The following is a 24316-nucleotide window of genomic DNA, read 5'->3' as shown; positions in this document are numbered from 1 at the left end:
CAGTGATTTAGACTACATTATAGCCTGCTAAATGTTTCTGATCAGTGATTTAGACTACATTATAGCCTGCTAAATGTTCCTGATCAGTGATTTAGACTACATTATAGCCTGTTAAACGTTTCTGATCAGTGATTTAGACTACATTATAACCTGTTAAATGTTTCTGATCAGTGATTTAGACTACATTATAGCCTGTTAAACGTTTCTGATCAGTGATTTAGACTACATTATAACCTGTTAAATGTTTCTGATCAGTGATTTAGACTACATTATAGCCTGTTAAATGTTTCTGATCAGTGATAGATGGGCAAACGAATAGATGAGCTATAAGCCTACCACCTCCACTTACAGTGGCTGGCGAAAGTATTCACCCTCCATGGCATTCTTCCTATTTTGTTGCCTTACAACCTGGAATTAAAATGGATTTTTGGGAGGTTTGTATAATTTGATTTACACAACATTCCTACCACTTTGAAGATGCAAAATATTGTTTTATGGTGAAACAAACAAGAACTAAGATTTAAAAAAAATGAAAACTTGAGCGTGCATAACTATTCACCCCCCAATGTCAATACTTTGTAGAGCCACCTTTTGCAGCAATTACAGCTGCAAGTCTCTTGGGGTATGTCTCTATAAGCTTGGCACACCTAGCCACTGGAATTTTTGCCCATTCTTCAAGGCAAAGCTGCTCCAGCTCCTTCAAGTTGGTTCGGTTCTGCTGGCGTACAGCAATATTTAAATCATACCACAGATTCTCAATTGGATTGAGGTTTGGGCTTTGACTAGGCCATTCCAAGACATTAAAATGTTTCCCCTTAAACCACTCGAGTGTTGCTTTAGCAGTATGCTTAGGGTCATTGTCCTGCTGGAAGGTGAACCTCCGTTCCAGGCTCAAATCTCTGGAAGACAAACAGGTTTCCCTCAAGAATTTCCCTGTATTTAGTGCCATCCATCATTCCTTAAATTCTGACCAGTTTCCCAGTCCCTGCGATGAAAAACATCCCTACAGCATGCTGCCACCACCATGCTTCACTGTAGGGATGGTGTTCTTGGGGTGATGGGATGTGTTGTGTTTGCGCCAGACATAGCGTTTTCCTTTATGGCCAAAACGCTCAATTTTAATCTCATCTGACCAGAGTACCTTCTTCCATATGTTTGGGGAGTCTCCCACATGCCTTTTGGCGAACACCAAATGTGCTTTTTTTTCGTTAAGCAATGGCTTTTTCTGGCCACTCTTCCGCAAAGCCCAGCTCTGTGGAGTGTATGGCTTAAAGTGGTCCTATGGACAGAAACTCCAATCTCCGCTGTGGAGCTTTGCAGCTCCTTCAGGATTATCTTTGGTCTCTTTGTTGCCTCTCGGATTAATGCCCTCCTTGCCTGGTCCGTGAGTTTTGGTGGGCGGCCCTCTCTTGGCAAGTTTGTTGTGGTGCCATATTCTTTCCAATTTGAAATAATGGATTTAAATGATGCTCCGTTGGATGTTCAAAGTTTCTGATATTTTTTTATAACCCAACCCTGATCTGTTCTTCTCCACAACTTTGTCCCTGACCTGTTTGGAGAGCTCCTTGGTCTTCATAGTGCCGCTTGCTTGGTGGTGCCCTTTGCTTAGTGGTGTTGCAGACTCTGGTGCCTTTCAGAACAGGTGTATATATACTGAGATCATGTGACAGATCATGTGACACTTAAATAAAGTCCACCTGTGTGCAATCTAACTAATTATGTGACTTCTGAAGGTAATTGGTTGCACCAGATCTTATTTAGGGGCTTCATAGCAAAGGGGGTGAATACATATGCCCCCACCACTTTTCTGTTTAAAATTATGTAATTTCTTTTGAGACAAGTTATTTTGTTCATTTCACTTCACCAATTTGGACTATTTTGTGTATGTCCATTACATGAAATCCAAATAAAAATCCATTTAAATTGCAGGTTGTAATGCATTAAAATAGGAAAAATGCCTAGGGGGGTGAATACTTTTGCAAAGCACTGTAATTAACCAAATACATAGCTAACAAAGCAAATCTCCGTCTATCTAGATTCTCTGTACCCCAGTTGGTAGAGCACGGCACCTTGTTAGCAAGCTAGATCTTCTGTAGCTCAGTAGAACATGGCACCTTGTTAGCTAGCTAGATCCTCTGTACCCCAGTTGGTAGAGCACGGCACCTTGTTAGCAAGCTAGATCTTCTGTAGCTCAGTAGAACATGGCACCTTGTTAGCTAGCTAGATCCTCTGTAGAACATGGCACCTTGTTAGCTAGCTAGATCTTCTGTAGCTCAGTAGAACATGGCACCTTGTTAGCTAGCTAGATCCTCTGTAGAACACGGTACCTTGTTAGCTAGCTAGATCCTCTGTAGCTCAGTAGAACACGGTACCTTGTTAGCTAGCTAGATCCTCTGTAGAACACGGCACTTTGTTAGCTAGCTAGATCCTCTGTAGAACACGACACCTTGTTAGCTAGCTAGATCCTCTGTAGCTCAGTAGAACACGACACCTTGTTAGCTAGCTAGATACTCTGTAGCTCAGTAGAACACGGTACCTTGTTAGCTGACCAGATCCTCTGTACCCCGGTAGAACATGACACCTTGTTAGCTAGCTAGATACTCTGTACCCCAGTAGAACACGACACCTTGTTAGCTAGCTAGATACTCTATAGCTCAGTAGAACACGGTACCTTGTTAGCTAGCTAGATACTCTGTACCCCAGTAGAACACGGTACCTTGTTAGCTAGCTAGATACTCTATAGCTCAGTAGAACACGGTACCTTGTTAGCTAGCTAGATACTCTATAGCTCAGTAGAACACGGTACCTTGTTAGCTAGCTAGATACTCTATAGCTCAGTAGAACACGGTACCTTGTTAGCTAGCTAGATACTCTATAGCTCAGTAGAACACGGTACCTTGTTAGCTAGCTAGATACTCTATAGCTCAGTAGAACACGGTACCTTGTTAGCTAGCTAGATACTCTATAGCTCAGTAGAACACGGTACCTTGTTAGCTAGCTAGATACTCTATAGCTCAGTAGAACACGGTACCTTGTTAGCTAGCTAGATACTCTATAGCTCAGTAGAACACGGTACCTTGTTAGCTAGCTAGATACTCTATAGCTCAGTAGAACACGGTACCTTGTTAGCTAGCTAGATACTCTATAGCTCAGTAGAACACGGTACCTTGTTAGCTAGCTAGATACTCTGTAGCTCAGTAGAACACGGTACCTTGTTAGCTAGCTAGATACTCTGTAGCTCAGTAGAACACGGTACCTTGTTAGCTAGCTAGATACTCTGTAGCTCAGTAGAACACGGTACCTTGTTAGCTAGCTAGATACTCTGTAGCTCAGTAGAACACGGTACCTTGTTAGCTAGCTAGATACTCTGTAGCTCAGTAGAACACGGTACCTTGTTAGCTAGCTAGATACTCTATAGCTCAGTAGAACACGGTACCTTGTTAGCTAGCTAGATACTCTATAGCTCAGTAGAACACGGTACCTTGTTAGCTAGCTAGATACTCTGTAGCTCAGTAGAACACGGTACCTTGTTAGCTGACCAGATCCTCTGTACCCCGGTAGAACATGACACCTTGTTAGCTAGCTAGATACTCTGTACCCCAGTAGAACACGACACCTTGTTAGCTAGCTAGATACTCTATAGCTCAGTAGAACACGGTACCTTGTTAGCTAGCTAGATACTCTGTACCCCAGTAGAACACGACACCTTGTTAGCTAGCTAGATACTCTATAGCTCAGTAGAACACGGTACCTTGTTAGCTAGCTAGATCCTCTGTAGCTCAGTAGAACACGGTACCTTGTTAGCTAGCTAGATACTCTATAGCTCAGTAGAACACGGTACCTTGTTAGCTAGCTAGATACTCTATAGCTCAGTAGAACACGGTACCTTGTTAGCTAGCTAGATACTCTATAGCTCAGTAGAACACGGTACCTTGTTAGCTAGCTAGATACTCTATAGCTCAGTAGAACACGGTACCTTGTTAGCTAGCTAGATACTCTATAGCTCAGTAGAACACGGTACCTTGTTAGCTAGCTAGATACTCTATAGCTCAGTAGAACACGGTACCTTGTTAGCTAGCTAGATACTTGTGAGGGGTAGAAAAGTACATGTAAAAGCAGCTGTGCTGTTCTGCCATTGGCTAGCATGGACTGCCTGGATAAGGCTAATTAGCCCAACAGTAGCGACATCACTCACCTCCAGCATCATTGGTCCGAGAGCATCCTTGTCGATGACGGATTGGCCCGTCGACGAAACATCCGCTTTCTGTACCTCCTCCTCATTTGCCGCGGCTGCTTTCTCTGTGGGAAAAACAACCAATCAGATGTCTTATTGTCTTTCCCTTTTTACCTAACATGAGGAAGTCACCGCTTCATCAACAGACACGTAAACAGGAGGAGTCAAATGGCACCATTATTATTATTATTATTTTTTTTTTTAACATTGTCACACACCAGATAGGTGCAGTGAAATGTGTTGTTTTACAGGGTCAGAGATAGTATTACGGAGCCACTGGAGGAAACTACGGTTAAGTGCCCTGGTCAAGGGCACAGACAGATTTTTCACTTTGTCAGCTCGGGTATTTGAATAGGGTAGTGCACTACATTTGACCAGGGCCCATATGGTAGTGCACTACTTTTGACCAGGGCCCTAAATACCACCCTATTCCCTATATAGTGCACTACATTTGACCAGGGCCCATAGGGTAGTGCACTACATTTGACCAGGGCCCATAGGGTAGTGCACTACATTTGACCAGGGCCCATAGGGTAGTGCACTACATTTGACCAGGGCCCATAGGGTAGTGCACTACATTTGACCAGGGCCCATAGGGTAGTGCACTACATTTGACCAGGGCCCATAGGGTAGTGCACTACTTTTGACCAGGACACATAGGGTAGTGCACTACATTTGACCAGGGCCCATAGGGAAATCCATAGGGCGCTGGTCAAAAGTAGTGCACTATGTAGGAAATAGGGTGCCTTTTAGTGATGCTGCAACAAAGTTCAGAGTGGAGTTTCTTTTGGGTTACAATGACCATACCACTGTACTGGCAGTATTAGAGCAGTAAGACCATACCACTGTACTGACCATATTAGATCAGTGAGACCATACCACTGCACTGGAGGTATTAGATCAGTAAGACCATACCACTGTACTGGTATCATTAGAGCAGAGAGACCATACCACTGTACCGGCAGTATTAAATCAGTGAGACCATACCACTGTACTGACAGTATTAAATCAGTAAGACCATACCACTGTATGGACAGTATTAAATCAGTGAGACCATACCACTGTACTGACAATATTAAATCAGTGAGACCATACCACTGTACTGGCATAATCAAATCAAATTGTATGTCACAGGTATTGACCTTACAGTGAAATGCTTACTTACAAGCCCTTAACATTTATTTTTCTTAAAACTGCATTGTTGGTTAAGTAAAACGTTTAAATAAAAACAACAAATAATTAAAGAGCAGCAGTAAAATAACAGTAGCGAGGCAATATACAGGGGGTACCGGTACAGAGTTAATGTGAAGGCTATATACAGGGGGTACCGGTACAGAGTCAATGTGGAGGCTATATACAGGGGTACCGGTACAGAGTCAATGTGGAGGCTATATACAGGGGGTACCGGTACAGAGTCAATGTGGAGGCTATATACAGGGGGTAACGGTACAGAGTCAATGTGGAGGCTATATACAGGAGGGTACTGGTACAGAGTCAATGTGCAGGCTATATACAGGGGGGTACCGGTACAGAGTCAATGTGGAGGCTATATACAGGGGTTACCGGTACCGAGTCAATGTGGAGGCTATATACAGGGGGTACTGGTACAGAGTCAAGGTGGAGGCTATATACAGGGGGTAACGGTACAGAGTCAATGTGGAGGATATATACAGGAGGGTACTGGTACAGAGTCAATGTGGAGGCTATATACAGGGGGTACCGGTACAGAGTCAATGTGGAGGCTATATACAGGGTGTTACGGTACAGAGTCAATGTGGAGGCTATATACAGGAGGGTACTGGTACAGAGTCAATGTGGAGGCTATATACAGGGGGTACCGGTACAGAGTCAATGTGGAGGCTATATACAGGGGGTACCGGTACAGAGTCAATGTGGGGGCTATATACAGGGGGTACTGGTACAGAGTCAATGTGGAGGCTATATACAGGGGGTACCGGTACAGAGTCAATGTGGAGGCTATATACAGGGTGTTACGGTACAGAGTCCATGTTCAGGCTATATACAGGGTGTACCGGTACAGAGTCAATGTGGAGGCTATATACAGGGGTACTGGTACAGAGTCAATGTGGAGGCTAAATACAGGGGTACTGGTACAGAGTCAATGTGGAGGCTATATACAGGGTGTACCGGTACAGAGTCAATGTGGAGGCTATATACAGGGGTAACGGTACAGAGTCAACGTGGAGGCTATATACAGGGTGTTACGGTACAGAGTAAATGTGGAGGCTATATACAGGGGTACTGGTACAGAGTCAATGTGGAGGCTATATACAGGGGGTACTGGTACAGAGTCAATGTGGAGGCCATATACAGGAGGTACCGGTACAGAGTCAATGTGGGGGCTATACACAGGGGGTACCGGTACAGAGGCAATGTGGAGGCTATATACAGGGTGTTACGGTACTGAGTCAATGTGGAGGCTATATACAGGGGGTAACGGTACAGCGTCAATGTGGAGGCTATATACAGGAGGGTACTGGTACAGAGTCAATGTGGAGGCTATATACAGGGGGTTACGGTACAGAGTCAATGTGGAGGCTATATACAGGGGGTACCAGTACCGAGTCAATGTGGAGGCTATATACAGGGTGTTACGGTACAGAGTCAATGTGGAGGCTATATACAGGGGGTACCGGTACAGAGTCAATGTGGGGGCTATATACAGGGGGTACTGGTACAGAGTCAATGTGGAGGCTATATACAGGGGGTACTGGTACAGAGTCAATGTGGAGGCTATATACAGGGTGTTATGGTACAGAGTCAATGTGGAGACTATATACAGGGGGTACCAGTACCGAGTCAATGTGGAGGCTATATACAGGGTGTTACGGTACAGAGTCAATGTGGAGGCTATATACAGGGGGTACCGGTACAGAGTCAATGTGGGGGCTATATACAGGGGGTACTGGTACAGAGTCAATGTGGAGGCTATATACAGGGGGTACTGGTACAGAGTCAATGTGGAGGCTATATACAGGGTGTTATGGTACAGAGTCAATGTGGAGACTATATACAGGGTGTTACGGTACAGAGTCAATGTGGAGACTATATACAGGGGGTACCGGTACAGAGTCAATGTGGAGGCTATATACAGGATGTTACGGTACAGAGTCAATGTGGAGGCTATATACAGGGGGTACCGGTACAGAGTCAATGTGGAGGCTATATACAGGGTGTACCGGTACAGAGTCAATATGGAGGCTATATACAGGGGGTACTGGTACAGAGTCAATGTGGAGGCTATATACAGGGTGTTACGGTACAGAGTCAATGTGGAGGCTATATACAGGGGGTACCGGTACAGAGTCAATGTGGAGGCTATATACAGGGTGTTACGGTACAGAGTCAATGTGGAGGCTATATACAGGGTGTACCGGTACAGAGTCAATATGGAGGCTATATACAGGGTGTTACGGTACAGAGTCAATGTGGAGGCTATATACAGGGGGTACCGGTACAGAGTCAATGTGGAGGCTATATACAGGGGGTACCAGTACAGAGTCAATGTGGAGTCTATATACAGGGGGTACTGGTACAGAGTCAATGTGGAGGCTATATACAGGGTGTTACGGTACAGAGTCAATGTGGAGGCTATATACAGGGGGTACCGGTACAGAGTCAATGTGGAGGCTATATACAGGGTGTTACGGTACAGAGTCAATGTGGAGGCTATATACAGGGGGTACCGGTACAGAGTCAATGTGGAGGCTATATACAGGGGGTACCAGTACAGAGTCAATGTGGAGGCTATATACAGGGGGTACTGGTACAGAGTCAATGTGGAGGCTATATACAGGGTGTTACGGTACAGAGTCAATGTGGAGGCTATATACAGGGGGTACCGGTACAGAGTCAATGTGGAGGCTATATACAGGGTGTTACGGTACAGAGTCAATGTGGAGGCTATATACAGGGTGTACCGGTACAGAGTCAATATGGAGGCTATATACAGGGGGTACTGGTACAGAGTCAATGTGGAGACTATATACAGGGGGTACCGGTACAGAGTCAATGTGGAGGCTATATACAGGGTGTACCAGTACAGAGTCAATGTGGAGGCTATATACAGGGGGTACCGGTACAGAGTCAATGTGGAGGCTATATACAGGGGGTACTGGTACAGAGTCAATGTGGAGGCTATATACAGGGGGTACTGGTACAGAGTCAATGTGGGGGCTATATACAGGGGGTAACGGTACAGAGGCAATGTATATATAATATATACATGTAGGTAGAGTTTAAAGTGACTATGCAGAGATAATAAACAGAGAGTAGCAGCAGTGGGTAGCCACATAGGTAGCAATTTAAATAGCTATACCACTGTACTGACAGTATTAGATCAGTGAGACCATACCACTATACTGGCAGTATTAGATCAGTGAGACCATACCACTGTACTGGCAGTATTAGATCAGTGAGACCATACCACTGTACTGTTAATAGATGAGCATTAGCCTCACTAATACATTATTACACATTTTATTACAGGTGCCTTCATAATGCGGCCTCTCGAGTGGCGCAGTGGTCTAAGGCACTGCATAGCAGTGCTAGCTGTGCCACTAGAGATTATGGGTTTGAGTCCAGGCTCTGTCGCAGCCGGCCGCGACCGGGAGACCAATGAGTGCAGAGAGAGAGAGAGTCAGTGTACAGTATATAGTTTACAGGTGAAGAGTCAGTGTAATTCCTATCTACAGTATATAGTTTATAGGTGAAGAGTCAGTGTAATTCCTATCTACAGTATATAGTTTATAGGTGAAGAGTCAGTGTAATTCCTATCTACAGTATATAGTTTACAGGTGAAGAGTCAGCGTAATTCCTATCTACAGTATATAGTTTACAGGTGAAGAGTCAGCGTAATTCCTATCTACAGTATATAGTTTACAGGTGAAGAGTCAGTGTAATTCCTATCTACAGTATATAGTTTACAGGTGAAGAGTCAGTGTAATTCCTATCTACAGTATATAGTTTACAGGTGAAGAGTCAGTGTAATTCCTATCTACAGTATATAGTTTACAGGTGAAGAGTCAGTGTAATTCCTATCTACAGTATATAGTTTACAGGTGAAGAGTCAGTGTAATTCCTATCTACAGTATATAGTTTACAGGTGAAGAGTCAGCGTAATTCCTATCTACAGTATATAGTTTACAGGTGAAGAGTCAGTGTAATTCCTATCTACAGTATATAGTTTACAGGTGAAGAGTCAGTGTAATTCCTATCTACAGTATATAGTTTACAGGTGAAGAGTCAGTGTAATTCCTATCTACAGTATATAGTTTATAGGTGAAGAGTCAGTGTAATTCCTATCTACAGTATATAGTTTACAGGTGAAGAGTCAGTGTAATTCCTATCTACAGTATATAGTTTATAGGTGAAGAGTCAGTGTAATTCCTATCTACAGTATATAGTTTACAGGTGAAGAGTCAGCGTAATTCCTATCTACAGTATATAGTTTACAGGTGAAGAGTCAGTGTAATTCCTATCTACAGTATATAGTTTACAGGTGAAGAGTCAGCGTAATTCCTATCTACAGTATATAGTTTACAGGTGAAGAGTCAGTGTAATTCCTATCTACAGTATATAGTTTATAGGTGAAGAGTCAGTGTAATTCCTATCTACAGTATATAGTTTACAGGTGAAGAGTCAGTGTAATTCCTATCTACAGTATATAGTTTACAGGTGAAGAGTCAGTGTAATTCCTATCTACAGTATATAGTTTACAGGTGAAGAGTCAGTGTAATTCCTATCTACAGTATATAGTTTACAGGTGAAGAGTCAGTGTAATTCCTATCTACAGTATATAGTTTATAGGTGAAGAGTCAGTGTAATTCCTATCTACAGTATATAGTTTACAGGTGAAGAGTCAGTGTAATTCCTATCTACAGTATATAGTTTACAGGTGAAGAGTCAGTGTAATTCCTATCTACAGTATATAGTTTATAGGTGAAGAGTCAGTGTAATTCCTATCTACAGTATATAGTTTACAGGTGAAGAGTCAGCGTAATTCCTATCTACAGTATATAGTTTACAGGTGAAGAGTCAGTGTAATTCCTATCTACAGTATATAGTTTACAGGTGAAGAGTCAGCGTAATTCCTATCTACAGTATATAGTTTACAGGTGAAGAGTCAGTGTAATTCCTATCTACAGTATATAGTTTATAGGTGAAGAGTCAGTGTAATTCCTATCTACAGTATATAGTTTACAGGTGAAGAGTCAGCGTAATTCCTATCTACAGTATATAGTTTACAGGTGAAGAGTCAGTGTAATTCCTATCTACAGTATATAGTTTATAGGTGAAGAGTCAGTGTAATTCCTATCTACAGTATATAGTTTACAGGTGAAGAGTCAGTTTAATTCCTATCTACAGTATATAGTTTAGACCTGGTTAAATAAAGGTGAAATAAAAATGAAATAAAAAACATTCTAAGGTTTGTATAATTCAAAATTAAAGTTGCCAAATTAACTCTAAATCTAGCATATAGGACCTTTTTCAAATGATCACTTTTATGCTCAACATAGACACAGACACTCTCGCTCCGGAAAGGGGAAAAATATCAATTTTATTCAGCTAAGTTCAAATATATTCTATATATTATCATATAATATAAAATAATGACACAGGGCTGATAACATATCTTGTCTGCTAAATGAACAAACCTACAGCCTATATCATAGCCAGATAACATACAGTATCTAGTCAACTAAATGAACAAACCTACAGCCTATATCATAGCCAGATAACATACAGTATCTAGTCTGCTAAATGAACAAGCCTACAGCCTATATCATGGAGCATAGCCAGATAACATACAGTATCTAGACTTGAGGATTTGAGAAAGTAAAAAAAGTCAAAGTCCAGTGTATTGTAGTGCAGTGTAGCGTATTGTAGTGCAGTGCAGCGTATTGTAGTGCAGTGTATTGTGGTGCAGTGCAGCGTAGTGTAGTGATGTGTATTGTTGTGCAATGCATTGTAGTGCAGTGTATTGTAGTGCAGTGTAGTGTCGTGCATTGTATTGTAGTGCAGTGTATTGTATTGCAGTGTATTGTATTGCAGTGCGGTGTATTGTGGTGTGGTGAATTGTAGTGCAGTGCATTGTGGTGCAGTGCAGTGCAGTATATTGTAGTGCAGTGTATTGTGGTGTATTGTATTGCAGCGTAGTGTAGTGCAGTGTATTGTGGTGCAGTGCATTGTATTGTAGTGCAGTGTATTGTAGTGCAGCGTATTGTAGTGCAGTGTATTGTAGCGCAGTGTATTGTAGTTCAGTATATTGTAGTGCAGTGTATTGTAGTGCAGTGCAGTGTATTGTAGTGCAGTGTATTGTGTTGCAGTGAATTGTAGTGCAGTATATTGTAGTGCAGTATATTGTAGTGCAGTGCATTGCATTTCAGTGTATTGTGGTGCAGTGCAGTGTGTGTATTGTGGTGCAGTGTAGTGCAATGCAGTGTATTGTAGTGCAGTGTATTGTAGTGCAGTGTATTGTAGTGCAGTGTAGTACAGTGTATTGTAGTGCAGTGTAGTACAGTGTATTGTGGTGCAGTGTATTGTAGTGCAGTGTATTGTAGTGCAGTATATTGTAGTGCAGTGCATTGCATTTCAGTGTATTGTGGCGCAGTGCAGTGTGTGTATTGTGGTGCAGTGTAGTGCAATGCAGTGTATTGTAGTGCAGTGTATTGAAGTGCAGTGTAATGCAGTTTATTGTAGTACAGTGTATTGTATTGTAGTGCAGTGTAGTGCAGTGTATTGTGGTGCAGTGTATTGTAGTGCAGTGTAGGTCAGTTTATTGTAGTACAGTGTATTGTAGTGCAGCACATTGTATTGTAGTGCAGCATATTGTAGTGCAGTGCAGTGTAGTGTAGTGCAGTGTATTGTAGTGCAGTGTATTGTGGTGCAGTGTATTGTAGTGTAGTGGTGTATTGTAGTGTAGTGTATTGTGTTGCAGTGCATTGCATTTCAGTGTATTGTGGTGCAGTGCAGTGTGTGTATTGTGGCGCAGTGTAGTGCAATGCAGTGTATTGTAGTGCAGTGTATTGTAGTGCAGTGTAGTGCAGTTTATTGTAGTACAGTGTATTATAGTGCAGCGCATTGTATTGTAGTGAATTGTATTGTAGTGCAGCGTATTGTAGTGCAGTGCAGTGTAGTGTAGTGCAGTGTATTGTAGTGCAGTGTATTGTAGTGCAGTGTATTGTGGTGTAGCGCAGTGTATTCTAGTGCAGTGTATTGTAGTGCAGTGTATTGTAGTGCAGTGTAGCACATTGTAGTGCAGTGCAGCGTATTGTAGTGCAGTGCGGTGTATTGTGGTGCAGTGCAGCGTAGTGTAGTGCAGTGTATTGTAGTGCAATGCATTGTAGTGCAGTGTATTGTAGTGCAGTGTAGTGCATTGTGGTGCAGTGTATTGTAGTGCAGTGCATCGTAGTGCAGTGCAGTGTATTGTAGTGCAGCATATTGTAGTGCAGCATATTGTAGTGCAGCGTATTGTAGTGCAGTGTATTGTAGTGCAGTGCATCGTAGTGCAGTGCAGTGTATTGTAGTGCAGTGTATTGTAGTGCAGTGTATTGTAGTGCAGTGTATTGTAGTGCAGCATATTGTAGTGCAGCATATTGTAGTGCAGTGTATTGTAGTGCAGTGCATCGTAGTGCAGTGCAGTGTATTGTAGTGCAGCATATTGTAGTGCAGCATATTGTAGTGCAGTGTATTGTAGTGCAGTGTATTGTAGTGCAGTGCAGCATATTGTGGTGCAGTGCAGCGTATTGTGGTGCAGTACAGTATATTGTAGTGTAGTGCAGTGTATTGTAGTGCAGTGTATTGTAGTGTAGTGTATTGTAGTGTAGTGCAGTGTATTGTAGTGTACCTTGCTCTTTGATCTGCCGTATCTGTTTGACAGTCTCCTTCAGGATAGCACATTTGTCTGGTTTGACGTTGAAGTCGTCGATGTCGTTGAAGTTAGCGAAGATCAGCTCGGCCAGCTCCTCGATGTACTTGTTCTCATGCTCACGGTTTCTCTTCTCGATGCTTTGTTTGGGGCTGAGGAGACAGGGAGGGAAGGGGGGGGGGGCAGCATGAGACATGGCAGAGGTAGGGACAGATATATAGAGAGACCGAGCGAGGGAGACGGTTAGAAAGACAGACAGGGAGAAATACAGAGAGTCAGACAGACAGGGAGAAATACAGAGAGTCAGACAGACAGAAAGAGAGAGAAAGTAGAGCAGAGAAGAGAAGCCTCACATTCCTGACTCTGTTCACACTGATAGAACTGAGCGTAGCTGTCCAAGGTGTTACCTGTAGACTGATAGATCTGAGCGTAGCTGTCCAAGGTGTTACCTGTAGACTGATAGAACTGAGCAAAGCTGTCCAAGGTGTTACCTGTAGACTGATAGAACTGAGCAAAGCTGTCCAAGGTGTTACCTGTAGACTGAAAGAACTGAGCAAAGCTGCCTAAGGTGTTACCTGTAGTAAAAAGGTACATGACAGCGCTCTTGAAGTTTCCCAAAAGTTACCTAAAGGACTCAGACCATGAGAAAAAAGATTGTCTGGTCTGATGAAAGCAAGATTGAACTCTTTGGCTTGAATGCCAAGAGTCACATCTGGAGGAAACCTGGCACCATCCCTACGATGAAGCATGGTGGTGGCAGCATCATGCTGTGGGGATGTTTTCTGTGGCATGGACTGGGAGACCAGTCAGAATCGAGGAAAAGATGAACAGAGTAACTACAGAGAAATCCTTGAAAAAAAAAACCTGCTCCAGAGCACTCATGACCTCAGACCTTTCAACATGACAATGACCCTAAGCACACAGCAAAGACAACACAGGAGTGGCTTCGGGACAAGTCTCTGAATGTCCTTGAGTGGCCCAGCCAGAGCCCGGACTTGAACCCTATTTAACATCTCTAGAGAGATCTGAAAATAGCTGTGCAGCAACGCTCCCCATCTAACCTGACAGAGATTGAGACGATCTGCAGAGAAGAATGGGAGAAACTCCACAAATACAGGTGTGCTAAGCTTGTAGCGTCATACCCAAGAAGACTCGAGGCTGTAATCGCTGTCAAAGGTGATTCAGCAAAGTACTGAGTAAAGGGTCTGAATGCTTAGGTAAAATTGATATATCAATTTGCAACAAAAATAAATATTTGTCATCATGGGGTATTGTGTGTAGATTGATGAGGGGAAAAAACGATTTAATCAATTTTAGAATAAGGCTGTAATATATATATAACAAAATGTGGAATAAGTCAATGGGTCTGAATACTTTCAGAATACACTGTGCATGTAAACAGGAGTAAGTGTGACCAGAAGCAGGATAAATAGATAGATTCTAATGGTAACTGAAATCAGTGAACAGCAGTGTAGTAATGGTAATAAACTAATCAATAATCATTTGTGCAGCAGTGTAGGTGTGAGGGAGAGCAGTAGTTGTTAGCTATTTAACAGTCTTACGGTCAGGGGATAGAAGCTGTTTAGGAGTCTGTTTGTGCCTTGATGACCCGGTAGCACCTGCTTCATACACCAATGCTTAGGACGCAGTAGACAGGTGTCTTACCAGAGTTAAAATTATGACAGAACTATAGAGTTGGCAACCATCATAATCATGATCAGCCAGCCAGTCGGTCAGCCGAGTCAGCCAGCCAGTTGGTCAGCCGAGTCAGCCAGCCAGTTGGTCAGCCGAGTCAGCCAGCCAGTCGGTCAGCCGAGTCAGCCAGCCAGTCTGTCAGCCGAGTCAGCCAGCCAGTCGGTCAGCCGAGTCAGCCGGCCAGTCGAGTCAGCCAGCCAGTCGGTCAGCCGAGTCAGCCAGCCAGTCGGTCAGCCGAGTCAGCCAGCCAGTCGGTCAGCCGAGTCAGCCAGCCAGTTGGTCAGCCGAGACAGCCAGCCAGTCGGTCAGCCGAGTCAACCAGCCAGTCGGTCAGCCGAGTCAGCCAGCCAGTCGGTCAGCCGAGTCAGCCAGCCAGTCGGTCAGCCGAGTCAACCAGCCAGTCGGTCAGCCGAGTCAACCAGCCAGTCGGTCAGCCGAGACAGCCAGCCAGTCGGTCAGCCGAGTCAGCCAGCCAGTCGGTCAGCCGAGTCAGCCAGCCAGTCGGTCAGCCGAGTCAACCAGCCAGTCGGTCAGCCGAGACAGCCAGCCAGTCGGTCAGCTGAGTCAGCCAGCCAGTCGGTCAGCCGAGTCAGCCAGTCAGCCTTATTTAACTGTACGTTTAGTTAAATAATCAGGTATTTCTCTTACATAAGGTTAGGCTTATGCTAAGTAGTTTATAACTCCACTAGCAGGCCTATAGCATCCTGAAGGTACTGTGCAGACTTGGAGCAGTGTTCAGTCACTAGCTTTTGAGTTGCCTATAGAAAGTTAGATTAAGAGCAAAGTAGTTTAGTTGAGTTTGGTATGGTAGAGTAGAGTTCCGTTTAGTTTAGTAGAGTTTAATTTCGTAAAGTAGAGTTTAGTATCGTAGAGTTTAGTACATTAGAGTTTAGTATAGTAGAGTCTAGCAGAGTTTAGCATAGTAGAGTTTAGTATAGTTTAGTAGAGTTTAGTACAGTAGAGTACAGTTGAAAATAGTTTAGTATTGGCAAGTAGAGTATAGTATAGTATATTAAAGTAGAGTTTAGTAGAGTATAGTCAAGTAGAGTTTAGTATAGTATAGTCAAGTAGAGTTTAGTATAGTATAGTCAGGTAGAGTTTAGTAGAGTATATTAAAGTAGAGTTTAGTATAGTCTAGTAGAGTTTAGTATAGTAAAGTTTAGTATAGTATATTAAAGTAGAGTTTAGTATAGTAGAGTTTAGTATAGTCTAGTAGAGTTTAGTCTAGTAGAGCTTGGCAGAGTAGAGCTTAGTAGAGTTTAGTATAGTAGAGTTTAGTATAGTATACTTTAGTATAATATATTAAAGTAGAGTTTGGTATAGTCTAGTAGAGTTTAGTATAGTAGAGTTTAGTAGAGTATATTAAAGTATACTTTAGTATAGTATATTAAAGTAGAGTTTAGTATAGTCTAGTAGAGCTTAGTAGAGTAGAGCTTAGTAGAGTATAGTCAAGTAGAGTTCAGTATAGTAGAGTTTAGAAAAGTAAAATGGAGTTTAGGAGAGTTTAGTATAGTATAGTTTAGTATCGTAAAGTAGAGTTTAGGAGTTTAGTATAGTAGAGTCTAGCACAGTAGAGTTCAGAATTGTAAAGTATAGTCTAGTAGAGTTTAGTCTAGTAGAGCTTAATAGAGTATAGTCAAGTAGAGTTTAGTATAGTATACTTTAGTATAGTAAAGTTTAGTATAGGAGGGTTTAGTAGAGTTTAGTATCGTAAAGTAGAGTTTAGGATAGTTTAGTATAGTAGAGTTTTGTAGAGTAGAGTTTAGTATAGTAGAGTATAGTTAAGAATAGTTTACTATTGCCACGTAGAGTTTAGTAGAGTAGAGTTTAGTATAGCAAAGTTTAGTAGAGTATATTAAAGTAGAGTTCAGTAGAGTACAGTTTAGAATAGTTTATTATTGTCAAATAGAGTTTAGTAGAGTAGAGTAGAGTATAGTAAAGAATAGTCAAGTAGAGTTTAGTAGAGTAGAGCAGAGTATAGTAAAGATTAGTAGAGTATAGGTAAGTAGAGTTTAGTATAGTAGAGTTTAGTATAGTATACGATATTAAAGTAGAGTATAGTAGAGTTTAGTATAGTATACGCTATTAAAGTAGAGTTTAGTATAGTATAGCCAAGTAGAGTTCAGTATAGTAGAGTTTAGTATAGTAAAGTTGAGTTTAGTGTAGTAACATAGAGTTTAGAATAGTAAAGCGTAGTATAGTAGAGCTTAGTATAGTATAATTTAGTATAGTAGAGTACATGTTAGAATAGTTTAGTATTGCCAAGTAGAGTTTAGTAGAGTAGAGTATAGTAAATATTAGTAGAGTATAGTCAAGTAGAGTTTAGTATAGTATATTAAAGTAGAGTTTAGTATAGTAACAGAGTTTAGAATAGTAAAGCCTAGTATAGTAGAGTTTAGTATAGTAGAGTTTAGTAAAGTTTAGCATAGGATAGTTTAGTATAGGAGAGTTTAGTATAGTAGAGTATAGTTAAGAATAGTTTACTATTGCCAAGTAGAGTTTAGTGTAGCAGAGTAGAGTTTAGTATAGTAACATTTAGTAGAGTAGTCAAGTATAGCAGAGTATAGTCAAGTAGAGTGTAGTATAGTATAGTTTAGTATAGTAGAGTTTAGTATAGTATAGTTTAGTATAGTAGAGTTTAGTATAGTATGGTTTAGTATAGTAGATTTTAGTAGAGTCAAGAAAAGTTTAGCATAGCAGAGTAAAGTTTAGTATCGTAGAGTAGAGTTTAGTATAGTATAGTTTAGTAGATTATAGTCACGTATAGTTTAGTTTAGTAGAGTTTTGTATAGTATATTAAAGTCGAGTTTAGTATAGTCTAGTAGAGTTTAGTATAGTAGAGTTTAGTAGAGTCACGTATAGTATATTAAAGTAGAGTGTAGTATAGTATATTAAAGTAGAGTTTAGTATAGTAAAGTAAAGTTTAGTAGAGTTTATATTGTAGTGTAAAGTAAAGTAGAGTTTAGTAGATTTAGCATAGTAAAGTAAAGTTTAGTAGAGTTTATATTGTAGTGTAAAGTAAAGTAGAGTTTAGTAGATTTAGCATAGTAAAGTAAAGTTTAGTAGAGTTTATATTGTAGTGTAAAGTAAAGTAGAGTTTAGTAGATTTAGCATAGTAAAGTAAAGTTTAGTAGAGTTTATATTGTAGTGTAAAGTAAAGTAGAGTTTAGTAGATTTAGCATAGTAAAGTAAAGTTTAGTAGAGTTTATATTGTAGTGTAAAGTAAAGTAGAGTTTAGTAGATTTAGCATAGTAAAGTAAAGTTTAGTAGAGTTTATATTGTAGTGTAAAGTTAAGTAGAGTTTAGTAGATTTAGCATAGTAAAGTAAAGTTTAGTAGAGTTTATATTGTAGTGTAAAGTTAAGTAGAGTTTAGTAGATTTAGCATAGTAAAGTAAAGTTTAGTAGAGTTTATATTGTAGTGTAAAGTAAAGTAGAGTTTAGTAGATTTAGCATAGTAAAGTAAAGTTTAGTAGAGTTTATATTGTAGTGTAGAGTTTAGTAGATTTAGCATAGTAAAGTAAAGTTTAGTAGAGTTTATATTGTAGTGTAAAGTTAAGTAGAGTTTAGTAGATTTAGCATAGTAAAGTAAAGTTTAGTAGAGTTTATATTGTAGTGTAAAGTAAAGTAGAGTTTAGTAGATTTAGCATAGTAAAGTAAAGTTTAGTAGAGTTTATATTGTAGTGTAAAGTAAAGTAGAGTTTAGTAGATTTAGCATAGTAAAGACAGCTGTTCCTACCTGGGACCCAGCAGGTCAGAGGAACATTCTTTGCGTTTCCGCGACTCGGCCCTGGCAGCAGGGTTCGAGGGGTTTTCACCAACGCCACTCATCCTCACTGCATATCAGCGTCTGTTACAGGGAACACACAGAACAGAGTTTAGACTTATTTCACACAGATCTGGGGAAGGGTACCAAAACATTTCTGCAGCATTGAAGGTCCATAAGAACACAGTGACCTCCATCATTCTTAAATGAAAGAAGTTTGGAACCACCAAGACTCTTCCTAGAGCTGGCTGCCTGGCCAAACTGAGCAATCGGGGGAGAAGGGCCTTGGTCAGGGAGATGACCTGTGGAGATGAGAGAACCTTCCAGAAGGACAACCATCTCTGCATCACTCCACCAATCAGTTCTTTATGGTAGAGTGGCCAGAAGGAAGCCACTCATCAGTAAAAAGGCACATGATAACCCGCTTGGAGTTTGCCAGAAGGCACCTAAATGACTCCGACCATGAGAAACAAGATTGTCTGGTCTGATGAAACCAAAATGTAACTCTTTGGCTTGAATGCCAAGCGTCACGTCTGGAGGAAACCTGGCACCATCCCTACAGAAAAGCATGGTGGTGGCGGCATCATGCTGTGGGGATGTTTTTCAGCGGCATGGACTGGGAAACTAGTCAGGAGCGAAGGAAAGATGAACGGAGATAAGTACAGAGAGATCCTTGATTTTTTTTTTTAACTGCTCCAGAGGACTCAGAACCTCAGACTGGGGCGAAGGTTCACCTTCCAACAGGACAACGACCCTAAGCACACAGCCAAGACAACACTGGGGTGGCTTCGGGACAAGTCTCTGAATGTCCAGAGCCCTGACTTGAACCTGATCAAACATCTCTGGAGTAGAGGTCGACCGATTATGATTTTTCAACGCCGATACCGATTATTGGATGACCAAAAAAAGCCAATACCGATAATCTGACTATTTTTTATTTATTTATTTGTAATAATTACAATTACAACAATACTGAATTAACACTTATTTTAACTTAATATAATACATCAATAAAATCAATTTAGCCTCAAATAAATAATGAAACATGTTCAATTTGGTTTAAATAATGCAAAAACAAAGTGTTGGAGAAGAAAGTAAAAGTGCAATATGTGCCATGTAAGAAAGCTAACGTTTAAGTTCCTTGCTCAGAACATGAGAACATATGAAAGTTGGTGGTTCCTTTTAACATGAGTTTTCAATATTCCCAGGTAAGAAGTTTTAGATTGTAGTTATTATAGGAATTATAGGACTATTTCTCTCTATAGAATTTGTATTTCATATACCTTTGACTATTGGATGTTCTTATAAGCACTTTAGTATTGCCAGTGTAACAGTATAGCTTCCGTCCCTCTCCTCGAACCAGGAACACATCGACAACAGCCACCCTCGAAGCAGCGTTACTCATGCAGAGCAAGGGGAACAACTACTCCAAGTCTCAGAGCGAGTGACGTTTGAAACGCTATTAGCGCCCACCCCGCTAACTAGCTAGCCATTTCACATCGGTTACACCAGCCTAATCTTGGGAGTTGATAGGCTTAGAGCATTGCGAAAAGCTGCTGGCAAAACGCACAAATTTGCTGTTTGAATGAATGCTTACGAGCATGCTGCTGCCTACCACCGCTCAGTCAGACCGCTCAATCAAATATCAAATCATAGACTTAATTATAACATAATAACACACAGAAATACGAGCCTTAGGTCATTAATATGGTCGAATCCGGAAACTATCATCTCGAAAATAAAACATTTATTCTTTCAGTGAAATACGGAATAATTTCCGTATTTTATCTAACGGGTGGCATCCATAAGTCTAAATATTCCTGTTACATTGCACAACCTTCAATGTTATGTCATAATTACGTAAAATTTTGGCAAATTAGTTCGCAACGAGCCAGGCGGCCCAAACTGTTGCATATACCCTAACTCTGCGTGCAATGAACGCAAGAAAATAGCTGTGCAGCGACACCCCATCCAACCTGACAGAGCTTGAGAGGATCTGCAGAGAAGAATGGGAGAAACTCCCCAAAAAACAGGTTTGCCAAGCTTGTAGCGTCATACCCAAGAAGACTTGAGGCTGTAATCGCTGCCAAAGGTGCATCAACAAAGTACTGAGCAAAGGGTCTGAATACTTATGTAAATTCGATATTTCCGTTTTATTTTTATTTTATACATTTGCAAACATTTCTAAAAACTTGTTTTGCTTTGTCATTATGGGGTATTGTGTGTAGATTGATGAGAAAAAAACAGAACTAATATATCCATTTTAGAATAAGGCTGTACTGTAAAATTGGAAAAAGTCAAGGGGTCTGAATACTTTCCAAATGCGCTGTATCACAAACAGAACAGAGTTTAGAGATATAGCAAGACAACATCGGACAAGTGGCAGATAACACCAGTGATCAATTATGGGGGTAGTCTGAACTCCAAAGGGTAGGAGAATCTTGGGCTCATCACCAAGTGAACTGGCTATTGGGCTATGAGGTGCTTTACACAGACACACACGTTCAGATGTGCCCCGACGCTGGCGACACTGGTTGATCCAACGCAGGAGGAACGAGTGAAAGTGGAGCGGAGAAACAGATTCAATCGTTTCCTTCTGATGGTGCCTCTCTCCCTAGAGAGACCGAAACGAGAGCGGTGAAAGAGAACGAGACGAAAAGAGAGATGAAGAGACGGGGGAGACAGTGAGAGAGCTCCCCACTCACCCCAAAAACGGTGTGCTCAGCTACAGTGACGAAAGTGAGACAGTTTGTTGACTGAGGAGAGAGTGAGACAGTTTGTTGACTGAGAAGAGAGTGAGCCAGTTTGTTGACTGAGGAGAGAGTGAGCCAGTTTGTTGACTGAGGAGAGAGTGAGCCAGTTTGTTGACTGAGGAGAGAGTGAGCCAGTTTGTTGACTGAGAAGAGAGTGAGCCAGTTTGTTGACTGAGGAGAGAGTGAGCCAGTTTGTTGACTGAGAAGAGAGTGAGCCAGTTTGTTGACTGAGGGAGTGAGCCAGTTTGTTGACTGAGGAGAGTGAGACAGTTTGTTGACTGAGGAGAGAGTGAGCCAGTTTGTTGACTGAGGAGAGAGTGAGCCAGTTTGTTGACTGAGGAGAGTGAGCCAGTTTGTTGACTGAGGAGAGTGAGCCAGTTTGTTGACTGAGGAGAGAGTGAGACAGTTTGTTGACTGAGGAGAGAGTGAGACAGTTTGTTGACTGAGGAGAGAGTGAGACAGTTTGTTGACTGAGGAGAGAGTGAGACAGTTTGTTGACTGAAGAGAGAGTGAGACGGTTTGTTGACTGAGGAGAGAGTGAGACAGTTTGTTGACTGAGGAGAGAGTGAAACAGTTTGTTGACTGAGGAGAGAGTGAGACAGTTTGTTGACTGAGGAGAGAGTGAGACAGTTTGTTGACTGAGGAGAGAGTGAGACAGTTTGTTGACTGAGGAGAGAGTGAGACAGTTTGTTGACTGAGGAGAGAGTGAGACAGTTTGTTGACTGAGGAGAGAGTGAGACAGTTTGTCGACTGAGGAGAGAGTGAGCCAGTTTGTCGACTGAGGGAGTGAGCCAGTTTGTCGACTGAGGGAGTGAGCCAGTTTGTCGACTGAGGAGAGTGAGACAGTTTGTTGACTGAGGAGAGAGTGAGCCAGTTTGTTGACTGAGAGAGTGAGCCAGTTTGTTGACTGAGGAGAGAGTGAGCCAGTTTGTTGACTGAGGAGAGAGTGAGACAGTTTGTTGACTGAGGAGAGAGTGAGACAGTTTGTTGACTGAGGAGAGTGAGACAGTTTGTCGACTGAGGAGAGAGTGAGACAGTTTGTTGACTGAGGAGAGAGTGAGACAGTTTGTTGACTGAGGAGAGAGTGAGACAGTTTGTTGACTGAGGAGAGAGTGAGACAGTTTGTTGACTGAGGAGAGAGTGAGACAGTTTGTTGACTGAGGAGAGAGTGAGCCAGTTTGTTGACTGAGGAGAGAGTGAGCCAGTTTGTCGACTGAGGAGAGTGAGACAGTTTGTTGACTGAGGAGAGAGTGAGCCAGTTTGTTGACTGAGGAGAGAGTGAGCCAGTTTGTTGACTGAGGAGAGAGTGAGACAGTTTGTTGACTGAGGAGAGAGTGAGACAGTTTGTTGACTGAGGAGAGAGTGAGACAGTTTGTTGACTGAGGAGAGAGTGAAACAGTTTGTTGACTGAGGAGAGAGTGAGACAGTTTGTTGACTGAGGAGAGAGTGAGACCGTTTGTTGACTGAGGAGAGAGTGAGACAGTTTGTTGACTGAGGAGAGAGTGGGACAGTTTGTTGACTGAGGAGAGAGTGAGACAGTTTGTTGACTGAGGAGAGAGTGAGACAGTTTGTTGACTGAGGAGAGAGTGAGACAGTTTGTTGACTGAGGAGAGAGTGAGACAGTTTGTTGAATGAGTTTCTAAACACTCTTCCTTTACAAAGTGTTAAACCTTAAACTTTATTTCAGAATCTCTCTGTAACATTGTCCCCTCAATAAGTGCCCCCCTTCATTCCACGGAGGGCCTAGTGTCTGCAGGTTTTTGGTTTTTCCTTTCAATAAAGCCCTAGACAACCAGGTGTGGGGAGTTCCTAACTAATTAGTGATGTTAATTCATCAATCAAGTACAAGGGAGGAGCGAAAACCCGCAGACATTCGGCCCCCCGTGGAATGAGTTTGACACCTGTGATCTAAGGTGACAGGCAAAGCTATACTAGTCTAAGCAGCGCTGTTCAACGCCGGTCCAGGAGGGCCCAAACACTTCTGTTTTTTGTTTCTACCTGGTAGTTAATTGCACTCTGGTGTCCCAGGTCTGATGTAGTCCATCATTAGGAGAGGATGAAAACCAGAAGTGGCCCTCCAGGACTGACGTTGAACAGCCCTGCCTCCCACCACTGGTCTGAGTGTCGTGTCCGCAGGCCTTGACCTTACTGATTCTATTAGCAATTATTATTGACAGCTGATGTATTTTTTAATAACCAGCCAGCAGCAAGATGTGGTGTGTAATGGAGTCTGGGCTAGGTAATACGACTGGGAGGTTACTGTCTGCTGCTAGGTAATACGACTGGGAGGTTACTGTCTGCTGCTAGGTAATATGACTGGGAGGTTACTGTCTGCTGCTAGGTAATACGACTGGGAGGTTACTGTCTGCTGCTAGGTAATACGACTGGGAGGTTACTGTCTGCTGCTAGGTAATACGACTGGGAGGTTACTGTCTGCTGCTAGGTAATACGACTGGGAGGTTACTGTCTGCTGCTAGGTAATACGACTGGGAGGTTACTGTCTGCTGCTAGGTAATATGACTGGGAGGTTACTGTCTGCTGCTAGGTAATACGACTGGGAGGTTACTGTCTGCTGCTAGGTAATACGACTGGGAGGTTACTGTCTGCTGCTAGGTAATACGACTGGGAGGTTACTGTCTGCTGCTAGGTATATAATCGACTGGGAGGTTACTGTCTGCTGCTAGGTAATACGACTGGGAGGTTACTGTCTGCTAGGTAATACGACTGGGAGGTTACTGTCTGCTGCTAGGTAATACGACTGGGAGGTTACTGTCTGCTGCTAGGTAATACGACTGGGAGGTTACTGTCTGCTGCTAGGTAATAGGACTGGGAGGTTACTGTCTGCTAGGTAATACGACCGGGAGGTTACTGTCTGCTAGGTAATACGACTGGGAGGTTACTGTCTGCTGCTAGGTAATACGACTGGGAGGTTACTGTCTGCTAGGTAATACGACTGGGAGGTTACTGTCTGCTAGGTAAT

At 42.1% G+C, this 24316-nt stretch overlaps 1 protein-coding gene across 4 annotated transcripts in view; it reads right to left on the bottom strand.

Moving 5' to 3' along the window:
- The window catches only part of LOC139531480 (nuclear receptor coactivator 2-like), a 192283-nt gene that overhangs the window by 86362 nt on the left and 81605 nt on the right, over positions 1 to 24316 (bottom strand). For all 4 annotated transcript variants that reach the window (XM_071327957.1, XM_071327959.1, XM_071327960.1 and 1 more), the window contains 3 exons: positions 18557 to 18667; positions 13104 to 13276; positions 4196 to 4299 (listed from right to left, as the gene is read on the bottom strand). In XM_071327957.1, coding sequence (XP_071184058.1) covers positions 4196 to 4299; positions 13104 to 13276; positions 18557 to 18648 — 369 coding nt within the window. In that variant the 5' untranslated portion in view covers positions 18649 to 18667. The remainder of the gene's footprint in view (positions 1 to 4195; positions 4300 to 13103; positions 13277 to 18556; positions 18668 to 24316) is intronic.

This window comes from Salvelinus alpinus, chromosome 10 (genome assembly GCF_045679555.1).
Source record: "Salvelinus alpinus chromosome 10, SLU_Salpinus.1, whole genome shotgun sequence".
NCBI classification, from domain to species: domain Eukaryota; kingdom Metazoa; phylum Chordata; class Actinopteri; order Salmoniformes; family Salmonidae; genus Salvelinus; species Salvelinus alpinus.
Note: the sequence above shows the minus strand (reverse complement) of the source record. Positions and strands in the feature narration are given on the sequence as shown.